Source organism: Podospora anserina, chromosome 5 (genome assembly GCF_000226545.1).
Source record: "Podospora anserina S mat+ genomic DNA chromosome 5, supercontig 5".
Taxonomy (NCBI): domain Eukaryota; kingdom Fungi; phylum Ascomycota; class Sordariomycetes; order Sordariales; family Podosporaceae; genus Podospora; species Podospora anserina.
The window spans coordinates 95,107-111,696 of NW_001914847.1; the positions used below are offsets into that span (position 1 = coordinate 95,107).

General features: G+C 51.4%; 4 protein-coding genes across 4 annotated transcripts; 1 reads left to right on the plus strand and 3 right to left on the minus strand.

Moving 5' to 3' along the window:
• Window positions 1–4,657: 4,657 nt before the first annotated feature.
• On the minus strand, window positions 4,658–7,861 carry PODANS_5_4680 (uncharacterized protein; the record flags this gene model as incomplete). Its single annotated transcript, XM_001905288.1, has 1 exon — window positions 4,658–7,861. One exon carries the CDS (start codon window positions 7,859–7,861, stop codon window positions 4,658–4,660), a length of 3,204 nt encoding a protein of 1,067 aa, XP_001905323.1.
• A 2,119-nt stretch (window positions 7,862–9,980) lies between these two features.
• Window positions 9,981–10,787, minus strand: PODANS_5_4690 (uncharacterized protein; the record flags this gene model as incomplete). Its single annotated transcript, XM_001905289.1, has 3 exons — window positions 9,981–10,308; window positions 10,370–10,693; window positions 10,765–10,787. 3 exons carry the CDS (start codon window positions 10,785–10,787, stop codon window positions 9,981–9,983), a joined length of 675 nt encoding a protein of 224 aa, XP_001905324.1.
• An 899-nt stretch (window positions 10,788–11,686) lies between these two features.
• On the minus strand, window positions 11,687–13,728 carry PODANS_5_4700 (uncharacterized protein; the record flags this gene model as incomplete). Its single annotated transcript, XM_001905290.1, has 3 exons — window positions 11,687–12,838; window positions 12,890–13,650; window positions 13,719–13,728. 3 exons carry the CDS (start codon window positions 13,726–13,728, stop codon window positions 11,687–11,689), a joined length of 1,923 nt encoding a protein of 640 aa, XP_001905325.1.
• A 1,093-nt stretch (window positions 13,729–14,821) lies between these two features.
• On the plus strand, window positions 14,822–16,509 carry PODANS_5_4710 (uncharacterized protein; the record flags this gene model as incomplete). The annotated part of the gene is made up of 2 exons (XM_001905291.1): window positions 14,822–15,076; window positions 15,136–16,509. The coding sequence occupies 2 exons, from the start codon at window positions 14,822–14,824 to the stop codon at window positions 16,507–16,509; spliced, it is 1,629 nt and encodes a 542-aa protein (XP_001905326.1).
• Window positions 16,510–16,590: the final 81 nt, after the last annotated feature.

Below are 16,590 nucleotides of genomic sequence, written 5' to 3' on the forward strand. Positions count from 1 at the left end.
TTAGGGAAGATAAGGTAGGTAGGTCAGGTGCGTGTTGTTGTTGAATTAATTTTCAGTTTGGGTTTTATGTTCTAGGTAGGTAGGAGACGGGAGAATGGGAAACCAAAACTTGAGGCTGGATAGACCGAATGACCCCTTATTATGTCTGCTTTCTCGTCACCTACCCAAGCAATCTTGATTTTGGGCACCGACTTACACGCGAAGAAACAAGTGTGGCTGCTGGGGGCAATGATGAAATGTGGCGGGTGGATGCTACGTCATGCTGGGATGACTTTTCCCTGTTTTGGATGTTGACGGGTGGAAGTCGCCAATCAACGGCAGGGACGTTGGCGATAGGAGGTGTCACAAGCCACACCTCCTTCATGATTGGGATTATAGCATAATTTTCGTTATTGGAGGATTTCTGGGTGCTGGAGAAAATATGGTGAAAAATGAAAACAGGGATATGATGGTAACACTTTCTTCTTCAAAGTTACAGAGAAGAACAGTCACAAGCGTTACTCTACCCCGGCGGGGATTGGGAGTAGGATTGACGGTGCCATTCGGGATAGCAGCCTTCCTAATCGCCCAAACTCGTAGACCATCTGCTCCATGCTCGATCTCAATTTCCGTGTCAGCACAATCCGAGTATTTCTGCCATACTCCCTACACTAGCATCACCGCAAAGCAAAAAGAAGGAAATCGGGCTTGATATTCAAACTGACCTTCCCCAGTGCCAACAAAACAACCTTTTACATAACCTGGGACGTACTCAAGCATCCCATCACAAAGGGAATAAGCTGGCCAGTAGAATCGATAGTGTTGATGCCTCGGATGTCATTCCAGCGAATTGTGTACTCGATGCTGAGGATGAACCAAGCTATACTACCCAGTTGAAGAAGGTTCCAAACCACCACGCATATTTTCTGATATAATAGCAGTGGTTTCTCGGCCGAGTTTGAACTCTCACCACTCCAACCTACCGACATTGTCTTTGGCTCTGCCGATACATTCTGCGCCTGGCTCGGGATCAAGCAGCAAGCTGAGCCATGCTTGGCGTCCATTAACTTCTTGCCGCGGTCAATAACCTACATCAGCAGGGAGGAAGCGGGAAAAGCCGAAGGGATGCAATACCCATCACGAGAATTATCCCAGAGCCTCGTGAAGCGTCGTGCCTGTAAGCCACGAACCACTGGCCCTGCCTTGGCGTCGCAGGGGCAAACTGGAACACAAACTACATAGTTCTATTGCTTGGGAATCAATCAGTCATATTTATCGAACCATATTTGAACAAACGACGTAAGTAACGTATATTATAAGCGAGTGACCCATATAAGCGAGTGACCCACTTCCTTCGTAACATAACACCTTCGCACTCAACAACAATTTCCTCAACCATCCAAGATACCTTCTAATTCAAATGAAGCCTATATAATTTTAGCCCTCCAAGCACTTTAAAACGACAAGAATCTAAGCGAACGAGCCGCAGCTAAGATCTATGGAGTCGATCGTAAGACTCTAGGGCGTCGGCGCGCTGGCCGGCCTACACGACGCGATACTACGCCCAAATCGAAGAAGCTTACTTAATCCGAAGAAAAGGTTATTATTTAATACGTTATTAAGCTATATATATGAGTTTTTCTACTAAGATTACGTGGTATGGAAAATATAGTTAACCAATTACTATACGTACGCGACGCGCCCCCTATTAGTAAGCTCTAGGTATATAACTTCGTTAAACGTTAGCCATAATTCTATATACGTTTTATACGTAAATACGATTATTAGAGAGCTAAATGTAAGGATCTAAAGGTTATTACCGAGTGGTTTACGCTCGTACGGAATACTAAGGCCAAGTACGGTATTATAAATAACGATATTTTATCACGAATATAATATAGATACCCGTAAAAAACAATTAATAGGGAAGAGGAAGTACGGCAGCTAATTAAGAGAAAGGAGAATGGACCAATAAGAGGTGGATTATCCGGGATATAAAGGAATCATAAGCGATTCTCAGGAATCACTTATAATCCTTAAAAGTCGGTTATAATCCAGGGAAAAACAAAATAATCCAGGCTTAACATTAAGTTTATATATACAGAGGAATTAAATAGCTTATAAATAGTTCCGTAATATATAATTTATAATTATATTTACGATATTTTATATTTATATTAAAATATCTTATTATATATTATTTAGCTACACCGAACTAATTATTAGAAGTTACTTTTAACCTGTATCCCTTTTAAAAGTTTTGTACAGAAGTTCGTTACATATTTATAACTTCGACGAGACTAGGTTTATAATAGGCATTATTTTCGCGGGTATAGTAATTACGACCTCGAACGGCCTTAATAAAGCAAAACTAGCCTAGCCTAATAACCGCGAATGGACAACCGTAATCTAGGGAGTTAATACCTTCGGCTAAGCCATCCCTCCTTTTATTATTTCAGCCGCATAATATTACCTTACTAACTAATATACTAAGTGCAATCTACCGTTTACCTAACGTATCGTAATTACCGATAATAGCTAGACTACTAATACGGTAAGCTTAAATTAAATTAAGTACTTCGACTACCATACGGCGCCCCGTATAAAAAACAAATACCGGTTATTAATCCTCGACAGCCATAAAAGCTACTACTCGACCGAATTTAAACGTTACTACTAGCAAAACAATATTATTACGCTTTACATACCTCCACACTCCTCCCACCTCCTCCAGCCACTCGATATTAGCTACTTTAGGCCGTTAAAACAAGCGTACGGTCGCTAAATCGAGGACTTAATACGCATATATATTAACTATATAAGCAAGCTCGAGTTCCTTTATGCCTTCCGCGAGGCTTTCTTCGCCTCTATAACAGAGAAGAATATATAGGTGTCACGAATATAATGTGGACACCCGCAAAGAACAACTAATAAGGAAGAGGAGGCACGGCAGCCAATTAAAAAAAAGGAGGATAGACTAATAAGAGGTAGATTATCCGGGATATAAAGGAATTATAAGCGATTCCTAGGAATCACTCATGATCCTTAGGAGTCGGTTATAATCCGGGGAGAAACAAAATGATTTAGGCTTAGCATTAGGTCTATATATACGAAGGAACTAAATAGCTTATAAATAATTCCGCAGTATACAATTCATAATTATATTTACGGTATTTTATATTTATATTAAGATATCTTGTTATGCACTATTTAGCTACACCGAACTAATTGTCAGAAGTTACCTTCAACCCGTATCTCTTTTAGAGGTTCTATATAGGGGTTCGTTATAATAGGGTAGCTTTGCGGGTATTAGCCTTATACCGTATAATCTAGAGAGGGTACTTTCTAAACTAAATATAAAGCTTCGTACGCTAATACCTCTAAACTTACGGCTCGGTACTATATAACTTTAGGTCTCCCAGACACTACATAACCCTCGAGAAACTAACTTATAGTTAACGCTTATTAAGACTCGTATTATTAACTATTAAAATAGCTTCCCGACTTTAATACTAACTACAGTAAACTAATTTACTAAGGGTATAACGGCTATAATACACCAGGTGGCTCTCCTTCGTGCAGAGGTCTCTTCGCTCCGTAAAGCCAATAAAGTACTAAGTAAGCGCCGGAGAGCCAAAAAAAACACGTATGAGGCTTAGAGGGTCACTTACTATATAAGAGGCACAGGATCTACTAGATCAGAAGGCCGTGGATAGGGAGGAAGTGCAAGAAACGTAGCCGGATAGTAGTAATACAGGGGAAGATCGTACGAGGGTTCGGTGCTATGGTGTGTGCGGCAAGCCTGGCCATAACGCGCGCACTTGCCAGGAGGCTGGGGAATTATCTGATTCAGCCGTTTCTAATATAATTGTAGTTGCTTCCTAGTGTTGTTGCAGTATAATTGAGGATAGTTTGTTACGGTGTGGTGGGAAGTGGGTCACTCGCTTATATAGGTCACTCGCTTATAATATACGTTATCCCGGGCTCTCAGTGTCTTCAAGAGACATTTTTCTCAGTCTAAACACTTACAAAACCTCCTTATTACAAACCAAACTTTTCACAGCCTTCTAAACCCATCACCCTCACTGTCCCGCAAGATCTGCTGAAAACGTATGCATATCTGAGAGGTGTTACTGGGCAAAGACAGGGTTGAGCTTTCTAAAAAGAACTAAAGACTGGAACTACTCTCTGTAATTAAAAGGCCGTGTCGCTAAAATGACCAGCACTAGCAAATTTCGAGCTTGCTGTTTCTCCTAAGTATCACCTAACGGACAATAATCGGAGACTACGACACACTATCGACGCTTGATAGGGAGTAACCAGGACCAAAGTTTGGTGAGTATTCGAGGCCGTTCTGCTTGGCGATATCGAGTTCAAGTTCCACAATGAACATATCAACCAGCGGTCAAACATTAAACTCGAGAAAATTACCACCCTTCATATCCCCCCCAGCTTTATACAAGCCATGCAAACATACATACAATCGCCCCCCAAACCTCTCACCACCCCAATCTACCCCCCTTCTTCCTTACCCCAACCAAAAATGCAAATCAAATGTATTCGCCCAACATATCACCATCATCATCTTCATCCAAAAAGAAGTTTTATGCAATGCACAACCTAGCCAACCTCCCCCCCCCAATAAAGTTCATTTCTATCAAACCCCCACCCCGCTTTTCTATGCTCTACCCCCAACCCCAAGCCCAACCTGCCCCGGCATGGCATTGAACCCAAGCCCACCACCACCACCACCACTACCACCTCCTCCCCCAGAACTACCCGGCGCAGAAGGCATCGTGTTCGTCCCCGTCCTCTCTCTCATCCTCCGGCCTTCCATCAGACCTCTCAAACCCCTCTTCTGCAGTCCAATAACACTGCTCAGGTCACCAGTCCACGGCTCCCTCCCTGTTCCCCGCTCGCTGTCCATCTCGGAGCTCCATTCACTTCCCACGCTAGTGGTGGCGCTCAGCTCATCGCTCGAAGGACGGGCGCCAGGCACCGAGGTGCTAATCTTGAGCCCGGCAGCCCGCCCGGCAAGACCGCCCGTGGCAGAGTCCGCGTCGCTGCCGGCAAAGCTGCTGCTGCTGGGCTGGCCATCAGGGCCAAGAAGGGCGTCGACACCGGCCGACACGGGGAAGAAGTTGGGGTTCAGGGTGCCGTCGATGCCCCGGCCACCGCCAGCCGCCATGGCTGTGGCGTTAAAGACAGCAGCTGCGTTGCGACTGTCGAGAAGGCTGTGGAGGCGTTCAATCACTGCTTCCAGGAGTCCATCGATTCGATATGGCCTGGCGATCTGCAAAAGACTGCAGAGAATTTGGGGTGTGCACAGCGGCGAAGAAGGTGCGGGCAGGGCTGACGTGTACAGGAAGTGAAGAAGAGCCTGGACGGTAAGGTATGTGTGAGGTAAGTACAGACACCTCGGTCGACTGTTGGGTGGAAGGGTGCGTGGCGTCGGCGCCGTGTTGATGGCCGCAAGATCCATGGGTGGCGAAGAGACGGAGGATCCAGCTATGCTTGGCGCGAGGGTAGTAGTACTCGACGAAAACACAGACGATTGTCCAGGGCCTCGTCCACCCTGCGCTGAAACCGAGTTGGACCTTAGAGTGGCGGCATCACTGCCATCTTGCATCGCCGTCCCTTCTCGGAGGAGCTGCACAAAGTAAGGGCCCCACCTCCGGGCGACGATCCTCGAATTGATCGGTATCCTTTCACCTCCAATGCAAAGAATGTCCATATCAGCCAGCTCCCTCAGTGCCAAGGCCTTCTCACCAAGCTCCTCGGCAGCACGGCTGTGATACCTTCCACCGGCAGTAACACCCGCTTTGCGCGACAAGCTAAGCCCAGGCCCAGTATAGGGGCTGCTGGCACTAACGAAGCCACTCATTGGTGCCGTCTTGCGAGGGTTATCGTAAAAGCCAAAGGCTTCCAGTTCTACCATGCACACATTGCTGAAGTTTATCCTCCGATGATTGTAGTCGTCCACCAAACTCCTTTTCCTGTTGCCAAGAACCACAAAGGTGTTTCGCCTGTTCCAAAGAACACCGCGGTTCCAGCTTCCCTGGCTGAACACAGCTCCGCCGGCATCAATGCGACTCCACGTCAACGTCCGCAAATCCAGCGCCCAGAGAGCATATTCTTGCTTTGAAGATGTGAGGTATGTGCCGCTCACAACGAAGTGTGTATCGATGACACCTCCGTTGGGAAACCTAAGCCCTGGCGGGGTGTAGGAGCCGCTCATCGGTCGTTCGCTAAGGTGGCCATCGCTGGACCTGATTTGAAGCTCGAGCTTGACGTCGAGGAAGTTGTAGTTGCTGTAGATGAGCATGCTCGACCCAGCTTCCCGGGCCTCCAAACTCGCTCCTGCAGCATCCTGCCGAGCACCGTTCGGATGTGTCTTTCCAACCTTGGCAGCCACAGAGGGCGGAAGGGGTGCAACCACGCTTCTATATGCGCCGCAGCTCTTGCCCAGCGGCTGTGTTGAAACCCACTTCAAACTCCGTAGGTTGAAGACGCTTATTTGCTCAATGTAATGGTTGGCCGCATCTTGCCCTCCCACCACGATCATCTCAGCACCGCCCGTGCCGTCAATGTTGATGCCGATGCGCCCCTCATTCGGATTCCCACTCGATGGATTGTGCTGCAGGGCCGATAGAGGCGCCCTGTGGGAGGCAAATGTGGCGGATGACGGCAGGATGCAGGCGCAATGCGCATAACGGCCTTGTGGGGCGTCCTGTGTTGGAATGTAGGTCCATTTTTTGGTCGGTATATCGTAGATGTAGATATCCGACATGACCGTGACCTCGGGTTGTTGGTCTTGGGGTATCGCATTTTTTTGGCTCGTCGTCGGAGACATGCCGCCGTAGCAAACCATCTTTGTATCACCAAGCGCGCACATTGAGTGGAAGTAACGAGGTGGAGGGATATCGCCAGTCGTTTCCAACTTTGTCCAGTGCCGGCGGATCAAATCCAATTCGTAGAGGTCTGCCGTTAAGGGCGCTGGTCTGCTTCTTGATAATATCCTGCCGCCAAAGACGTAGAGCTTATCCCCCAGAACCGTCGTGGTTGCGCCGACCAGAGGGTGTGGTTCCCGACCCGTGGTTCGGTGAACATTACACATCAGACCAGACAGGTGTGTGGAAGGTCCAGCAGGGCCACCTATGGTTCCTCCCACCGTACCCCCCCTCGCCTGAACCGAGTTGGGAGATGCTCCGGCAGAAAGAGGGCCATTACTTCTTGGTGTCAAGTTTTCACCACGTTCCTCTTGCCCGTCCTGCCTGGAGCCATTGTTTAAATTCCCATTCACGTTCACTTCTTGATTATGATTGTCCCCTTGAGGTCTCATGTAGAGACCGCCGGCCTGTTGCTCCGCAGATGACGTCGAATCCATCGTTCCAGGCCTGTGATCTTTCTGTTCTTCGGTAGTTTCGGCGTCTAGAATCGTCGCCAGACTCCCCTGGGTGTGAGGATGTGCCAAAGGGGTCAGCGGGGATGCCGGGGAAAGCTGTGGCGGGGGCGGTTCGGGTAGGGGTTTCGATAGACTGTCTTGGAGGCTCAAATTCCGAGCATGGTGAGTTGGGCGAGCGCTCCTTGGAGGATTGGAGTATTGTCCCGGGGTTGGTTGTCTCTCGATCGTGGGAACAACAGTTTCCGAAGGCCGTCGAAGTCCAACAAGAGAGGGCTTCCTCGTGAGCCTCGGCCAGTCGTCTCGCGTGGGAGCAACCTTTTTGATGCCTCGGAAGGCAGATGTGATGATTTCTGAGGGGGACTTGGATGGTGAACGTTCGTCAGTCTCAGAGTCAGAGAAGCGGCTCAGATCCTGAGAGTCGGCCTGCTGCTGTCCTGATGATTTGCCGAATGTTAGCCCAAGTCCAGAACCCGACATGTCGTCCACAAAGCTGTGCCGCACAGCTGGACACACGACTAGGGCTAGCAGCCAAGCGAGGAGGCTCTTTCAGAGCGACGCGAAGGGCAAAGGAAGGTGAACGGACAAATGTCCGGCAGCGCCTTGGTCAAGGCCGGTACAAGTAGAGGTAGAAATGCAAATAGGTGTCAATATAGGTAAGGGGGGTCAAGTAGAGAGCCAAGGCAAGTGAGAAGGTGACGTGTCGAACAGGGGAGATGCCAGGCTAGAAGTATGTGTGATCTGTTGGAGTGGTAGTGTAGAAGGGGAAAACTCGGGGCAGCGGTTTAGAACAACCCGCCACCAAGGCACAGGCGAGGCGCGGTGAACACTGTCGGTCAACCAAAGGCCGGCGGTCCTGATCCCAGTCGTGGAGTTTTGCTGACGGGGGCCTGAGGACTAGGGGGGGCTAGGAAGCCGTCGCCGGTCGGTCGGGTGTCCCTGGCTAGCAAACGCTCCCGGGATCTCGGGTAGTGCTGTCTCCTGGTTCGGACCGCAACACAGAGTAGTGACGAGGAACCTTGGTGGTTTCGTGAGAGGACAGGTGAGGCGATAGGTGGACAGGAGAAGAGGGACGGTGAAGATGCAAGGCAACAGGAAAGATATGAGTGGGGGTTTGCGATGGAATGCTGTCTAGCGCACAAAAGGGCTCTGGAATACAAAATGACAAGGAGAGAAACTGGGGCATTTGCAATGGTGACGCCGCCACTGTAGCCGACGACAGACGGGCAGACAGACAGAACACAAAGGCCGAAAACCAGGAACATACCTCTCTCTCTCTCTCTCTCTCTCTCTCTCTCTCTCTCTCTGGATCACCACGATGTGTGTGGGTTTGTCTGCGGCACACAGTGCCTTGCGACGTTGCAGTGCTTAATTTCCGCGACAGGCCTGGATGGGGATGCGATTTGCGCGCGGTGAGTCGAGGTGTTGATAGGATGAAAGAGTCGACCCGCGATGTCCACCGCCTGCCCTTGGTGTGCAGTGCGGTCCAGCGGTCTCGAGGGCACGGACCGGACTGGCGTTTGATCTCGTCGGTCGAAGGTGGAGTTGTGTTCTATGAGGTCTGTGAGGCCCCTCACCACCAGGTACAAGGCACAAGGCACAAGGTACAGTTCTCTGTTGCCGCCGGCGGGCACACAAAGGAAGTATGTTCGTATGTACGGGTGAGTCAATTGGGCAGTCCCAGCAGTCACGTACGGTTCGATGATGTGCGCAGATTGGACATTCATTCGCAGGTATTGGAAGCATTCGAGAATTGTGGGGATGCCACCACCACCTCAAGTGTCTGCAACAAGGGGCTCAATTCAATATATCGACGCACGGATCAGTGCGTGGTCTGCCACCCGTCCTCGGTTAAGCGAGCTCTCCTGCAGCCAGACCTTCCAGACTTTCCATATGCTTGGGCTTTTGTTTCTTTGGATATAGCCGACGATATGTTGGCACGATTGGTCAGTCAAGAGAGCTTTCGGTGAAACTGAAACGTCCAAAGTACTCTGTGTGATGGCGGTAAGAAACACCTCAACCTGGCCATTTTCACACCATCCCTTCTGCAGTTGGTCAAGAAGCCTCCTGAAAATGCTCGGAAGTCCTCCCAAATAGGAAGGCCATCGCACGAATCAGCAGTGAGTTCTCGCAGTGACAGGCACCTCTCGTCTGACATGGCGTTCCATGTGATGAACCAGGTATCGATCTTTCCTTTCTACCAATGTGTTTCAAGTCTCGGCAAGGTCATGTCATTAAGAAGCAGCATTTTAATCATATAGCTCCGCAATAGGAGCGAGGACCTTGATGGTTTAAGGCAGACAGAAACAATTACAATTTCCACTAACAAAGAACTGGAGTTAAAAAAGGCTCATATTGCTCATGTTTGCTAGCTACATCTCAACAACGGCCTAGATTAAGCAAATAGCTTCCATAGAAGCTCCGCCAGAAGAATTCCTTTTGGTCCCTGTTCCCTGCCCATTCAAACGCCTGTCAACAATCCCTGACCTTTTCAAATCGGCGCCGACTTTTTCTTTGACTTCATTATATGCGTAACGTTCTGATATCATCGCCCCATTCCTAAACACCACACCATATCCTTCTCCGTCCGCGATCCCATTTAGTCAATCTCGGGGAGAGGGGTGAAGCGGAGGTAAGGCTTGACGGCACGGAGGTTGGGGAAGAGCTTGGTGGCCTCGTCGCCCTTGATGCTGGGGTGGACAATGACATCATCACCGGGGACCCAGTTGATGGGGGTGGTGACCTTGTGCTTGTCACCGGTCTGGAGGGACTGGATGACACGGAGGATCTCGGCGCTGTTGCGGCCGGTGGAGGCGGGGTAGGAGAGGATGCAGCGGATGGTCTTCTTGGGGTCGATGAAGAAGACGGAGCGGATGGTGAAGGCAATGCCCTTCTCATCGACGTTGGTGGTGTCCTGGTAGTCGATCCTGTGGTTACACATGTCAGTGAGTGCTTGTGGTATTGGTAGCACAGGTAGGTCCAGCTCACATGTCATAAAGGTAGGCGACCTTGCGCTCCTTGTCGGCAATGATGGGGAAGTTGACCTGGGAGCCGGTGACGTCCTTGATGTCGCTGATCCAGCCCTCGTGGCTACCGAGGGTGTTGGCAGAGAGACCGATGAGCTTGACGCCGCGCTTGGAGAACTCAGGCTCGAGGCGGGCCATCTCACCGAGCTCGGTGGTGCAGACGGGCGTGTAGTCCTCGGGGTGGGAGAAGAGGATGACCCAGTTGTCGCCAATGAACTCATGGAAGTCAATGGGACCCTTGGTGGTCTCGGCCTGGAAGTTGGGGGCAATGGTGCCCAGACGGAGGCTACATAAAAGTAAACAGTTAGTTGCCTGGCACGATGAAGCAAGATGGGGAGCTGGTGAGAGGGAACATACGGTTCGTTACGCTCAGCAGCCATTGGGAAGGTGTTTGGGTATCTTAACGTGAAAGTAGGGTATAGATGAAGACGATGAAGACAGGCTGCAGATGGGAAGAACAGGAGAAAGGAGAACTACGTATGAGGTGATGGAGGGGCAGACCGTGGGCATTTAAACTTGCAGCAGCTCCTGTGAACGGTGGGCTCCTCCGACTCCTTGGGCCTCCGACTCTCCTCAGCTCGCCTGGATTAATAAAGCGGCTTTTTCCTGGGCCTCGCTACGCGTGACAATAGCTGGGCTGGCAAGTGACCGAAGACATTCTCGTCCCATAGCCATCCATTCACGCCTTTGATCCCCGCGACAGCCCGAAACCAGCCGTCACAGAAGCTGCGAGCTCTCCTCCTGGGCGGTCCGACGCGGGGCATCTTGGGGGGGGATTTGCCCCTCCATCACCTTGACGTGGGGTAGAGAGCTGCCCCTCAGTGTCCGAATTGGGATTGGCGGCGCATTGCGCGATCAAGCACGCCCGTGATTGGTCCCGAAGACGACGTAAAATATTATGTCATTTGGAGTGTGTTGTCGCAACACTCACAACGCCATAGTGGGGGGGTTGCACTTTGGTGGTGATTATTGACAACGCCAATGTTGTCTGGGTGGATGGAGGCGGGGGCTACTGAAGTCATTCTTGGCACTCTCGTTTCAAGTGGGTTCGATACCTCCATCGCCATCCGCATATCGGAGCATCGGTTGCCGGTGGCTTGCTCACATGGCAACCAGAAGAATGGGGGTGTCATCATATACACAATAGGTCATTACTCTACAACAGTCCCGGGTATCAAAGTATGATGATCGACAGAGGAACAATGTCAACAAAGAAAAAAGGGCCATAATGAAACTCCAAGCGCCCGCTGGAAACCGTCCTCGCAACACCCTCCCGTCGTCAAAGCTTCACCTTGCCGCCCTGCAGCGAGCTCCAATCATTCGGCCCAAACCTCTCATATGATGCCCCCTTCAACCAGAAGATATCATCACTGCCAGTCTTGCTAGGATCCACGCCCTCGTTTCGCAGGCCGACCTTTTGCTGCTTGTTTGTCCCGGTGCTCTCGAGCGACCCATCCTTGGCGACTCGGAGGAAAAGAGGCAACGCGTATCTGGGCAGGTTGGCCATTACATGCTCCGCCAGCGTCTTGAGCGTCTCGCTGGTAGGAACACCGTCATGTCCCAAAGCCGAGGGCTTGAAAACCACGGCTGCGCATCCAGCCCGGCCCTCATGTCCCGGAATCTCTACGCCATACACATTTGACTCTTGGATTCCTGGATGAAGTCCCAGGATATGAGCCACCTCAGCGGTCGACACATTCTCACTCTTCCACCTGAAGGTATCGCCGATCCGGTCGTTGAAGTAGATCCTGTGCTCGCTATCTCGACGAACCACATCACCAGTCCGGAACCAAGCATCGCCCTTCGAAAAGACATTGCGCATGATCTTCTTGGACGTGGCACCCGTATCGCCGTAGTATCCCTGGAACCTCGCCTCTACATTCTTCGCCGGGAGCGAAAAGAGCAATTCGCCTGGCTCGCCCTCCGGTGTCCGCACGCAGAATCCAGTCTTGGGATCTCTGAGTGGCAATTCCGTCTCATGATCAACCTCGACGATGGCGATAGACCGGCCAACAAGCAGGTTGTACAGGGCGCCAGCCCGTCCTACGGAGCCCATGCTGAAGTCGTTTCTGCTCACGTTCCATGTTGCAAAACTTCCCTCGGTGGCGCCGTAGAACTCGGCAATCGTCTCAATGCCGTACCGCTCCTTGAAGGCATTCCACACGTCGGGACGAAGACCGTTTCCAAAGGCGACCCGGACTTTGTGCTTCTTGTCGAGGTTCTCGCCCGTGACGGGATCCAATTTTGTTGGGGCCGAGAGCAGATATCTGCATGTTTCGCCGACGTATTGGATGATCGTGGCATTGTGTTTTCGGACGTCGTCCCAGAAGTGACTAGTGGAAAATTTCCTGCTCATGGCAAATGTAGCGCCCACGTTCAAAGTGTGAGCAAATCCCAGCAGCATAGCCGTCGAATGGTAAAGGGGCATTGCCTATTGTGGTGGTCAGTGACGAAGCTTCCTCGCTGTAGACATGGCACCTACAGTGTAAAACACATCATTCTTGCCCGTGCCAACCAATCGAGATGTAAAACCACCAACAACAGCAACCTTGGCCCAAGAAACAATCGCGGCCTTGGGTAAGCCTGTTGTGCCGCTTGTGTAAATAAGTATGCCCATTGCCTCGCCCGCCGCACCACTCCGCAGCTCATCCGCAGGCCTGGTACCATCAAACGCCAACATCTGACTCTCCAACTGTGGTGTCACAACTTCAAACATGGTTCCGCTCAGCTCGGACTTGACATCCTCCCCAACGTTTCCAGCCACGATAGGGTCGATGAGCATCAACCGCGCGTTCGCCCTCTTGACGCAGTGAACGAGTGCCGCACCGGTGAGGTTGTAGTTGATAAGTGCCGGAACAGCCCCGATAGCCCACAAAGCCAGCAACAAGAAAATAAAAGTGTCGGTATTCTGGAAGTCAAGCGCAACCATTTCCCCCTTCTTCACACCCCGGCGATCCTTGAGAAAATTGGCATAGCGGAGAACTGTGTCGTAGGCTTGCGCATATGTGTAAGTCATGTCTTCAAAACGAAGGAAAACGCGGTTTTCTGAGGACTTGGAGGTGGCGAGGTCTTCGAGGCGGTAAAAGAAGTTGACACGATCACGCTGAGTCCACCATGCCACGTTTGCTACCGTGGGCAGGATAGACTTCAACAAGTGGAGATCGTAAGAGACCTGCCATCGAGCATTCAGATATGCTGCGGTGGCCGTCAAGGCCGAGGCGGCGACTGGAAGAGATACCGGCACTGCGGGCTGTCAGATATCAGGTTGTTGTACCAAGGACTGAGATGCATGTGAATCGGAAGCAGCTTACAAGCAGCCATGATCGCGTTTTTTTCCGGCTATTTCGAGGTCGCTAAACTGCTAAAACAGCACTGATGAACCTCGAAAGCGAAATGTTATTGCAAACAGGAAGGATTAAAGATCTTTATATAAAAACGTGGTGTCAATAAAAAGGCAAGCAACGTCGCAGCGGGCGAGTGGAATGTTGACCCTAACTTCAGATCCGGCAAGTCGGTCGTGGTTGATCGTACCTGGAACTTCTTAACAGCACTAGCAGGGATTGGTCGGATACAGCGCCGTCATCGACGGGTGGTTCCGCAAACTGACGTTGTTAAACGAAAGACCAAAGTTGAAGTGTGGGAGGGAGATATATATCAAGTGAGTGACAGATAGGGTGACACAGCATTCCTTATACCTCAATATCGGACTGCGTGGTGTCGGGAGGCGGTCACGAAAGCCGCCGGTAGGAACGGGCTGATCGTCTCGTTCAACGACCCCGATGCAACACAGGCCACTCGACATGCCTCCATGCTCTTCAAATGGACCTCGGTTCGTATGTACGCCACTGGGCGAGAGCCAAGGAACTTCCCATTTAAACTGGGCTGGTGCTCGTGGTGCCTCGCGAGATCCGGATAGGCGGAAGCACACGTTGAGAGTGAGAATTGTCACTCTTGGACCGCTGTCGTTCATGTGTGCCTCTGAGAAACAACGCCGTCCGGTTCCTATTGAACCTAGCATCCCAGGTGGTTGGGTAGTAAGTATACTTGTACCTAACCAAGTGACGTTCAGGGTCCAAGATTATGGGTTGACATTCAAACGGCGCGCAGTGCATGGAAGCGGCATCGAAGCTTTGACCATGTGGACCCATCGCGTTGGCTCAAGAGCTCCGACTCCGTGTCGCGAATGACGAGGAGCGGCGGGTTTCAACGCTGGCCTCCCGCTGCCGTTGCCATGCCCGACACCCGCTTATCGTTATCTTCACGTGCGCACCTGAAAGTGTCTAACCAGACTGGGAAATTTGGCTTTAATTGCTGCAAGCATTGTGTCGCGCTGGCGCATTCGTGGTGAGGCGTGTTCCTCTCGATTCAAGGCGCCAGCAACGAACTCGATGGACGCCGCCGAGTCCGCATCGCCATGTCTGCTCAACCACTCCCCAGCAACGACAATGACGTTTCCATCGCAACGATAGCCCCCAAGCAAGAAGCGCCAACTTCATCCAAAAAACTTCCCCCGCCAGAGAAGCCATCTGACGTGCGCCGGCGCAGCCATGTCATCCTCTCCTTTTGGCTGATTGTCCTCCTTTTGGGTCTCCCCATATGGTGGAAGACCACCACCATATACCGCGCCGATCTTCCCTTGGAGGACATGTTAGAATGGGCAGACGGAAAGGTTGGCAGTTCCACGGCCTGCTCCAAAACTGACTGCTAACGCTGCCCGCCATGTTCTAGGCCTGTCGCCCCGTCTTCCCCCTCCGCATCTCGATACAAGCCACATCGCTTCAGGATCAAGAAGCTCAAAACCTACTTCGACTGACCCAGCACGCCCTTGACGATCTTAATGATTTCGCCGGGCATCATCTTCGTCTTCAGATGGGCGATGAGAAGCAGGATTCGGCCGACAATGGCAGCGCCTTGACTATTCGCCTCACTCCAGGCGAGGGCACAACCGCAACGCTTGATCCATACGAACCTATTCTGGATATCACCTACCCACAAAATACGATACCCTCTCCAACCGCTTCCTCGTCGGCGCTTGCTACATATATCGCAAGTCAGCTAAGGACCACGTTCGCCGAGGAACAGGCCACCATCTCGTACCTCCTCTCGACGAACTCGATGCCCTCGGAACACAGGCCGCTTGGATTATCGCCAGAAACCGCCGAAGCTCTTGCCAAGCGCACGACAAGATCCTTGAAATATGCGCCGACTTACCATCTTACCTTCTCTCTGTTTACAAGTGGGCCTCTACCAAGTAGCTGGGATATCGAGACCGCCATCGAAGAGTACATGAAGCCCGTGCTGGACGTCCTCTCGCCCATTCACAATTTCACGATCGATACCCAGGTACAACTATACGCTTCACCTGGTGTTCAGAACCAAGTTCTCAACAAGGAGGATTTGTCCTCTTTCATCAACGCCGCGGAATGGCCACTGTCGCCCTCCATCGGTGGTGCGCCAACCATCAACTTCATTGTGTTTGTGGGGAACCAAACCATTGCGTCCCCTTCGCAGGAGGCTGCGCCGACCTCCCATTCATGGCTGATCCCCCAATGGGGCACCGTCTTTCTGCTGTCCCTCCCTGGCGACACCACCCACGTCGCGGCCACCACCCTCAAGCAGCCCCTTTTGACATTCACCTCTCACCTCTTGTCACTCACCGGCACCCCCGAGTCAGGTTCTCTACCCCTGCGCCTCTCCACCCTCGCGCGTATCCGGTCTGCCGACCTGCTCCTTCGTGCCTCGTCCACCCTTGGATCTCTGGCCCGTCTTGCCATGGCTCTTCCCTCCATCTCAATCCCGAGTAGCGTCGCAGACGGCGTCACAAAGACCATGTCGCACTTGCGCCTCGCTTGCGACAACCTAGGCGGCACGGAAGGACTGGCTCACGCGCGGATTGCAGAGGTTGAGGCGGAAAGGGCGTTTTTTGAGAAGAGCATGGTTGGGCAGTTGTATTTCCCTGACGAGCACAAGATTGCTGTTTACCTGCCGCTATTGGGGCCGGTGGCGGTGCCGTTGGTTATGGGGTTAATTAACGAGATTAAGGCTTGGAGGAAGAGGAGGAGGGAGCGGGCTGAGAAGGGGGCTGAGAAGAAGGGGGAGTGAGTAAATCATGGGGATAGCGAGCATGTTTTTTCTGTGTTGCTGTTATTTCTTTGTTTTGAGCATGCATTGTAGGAATGGAAT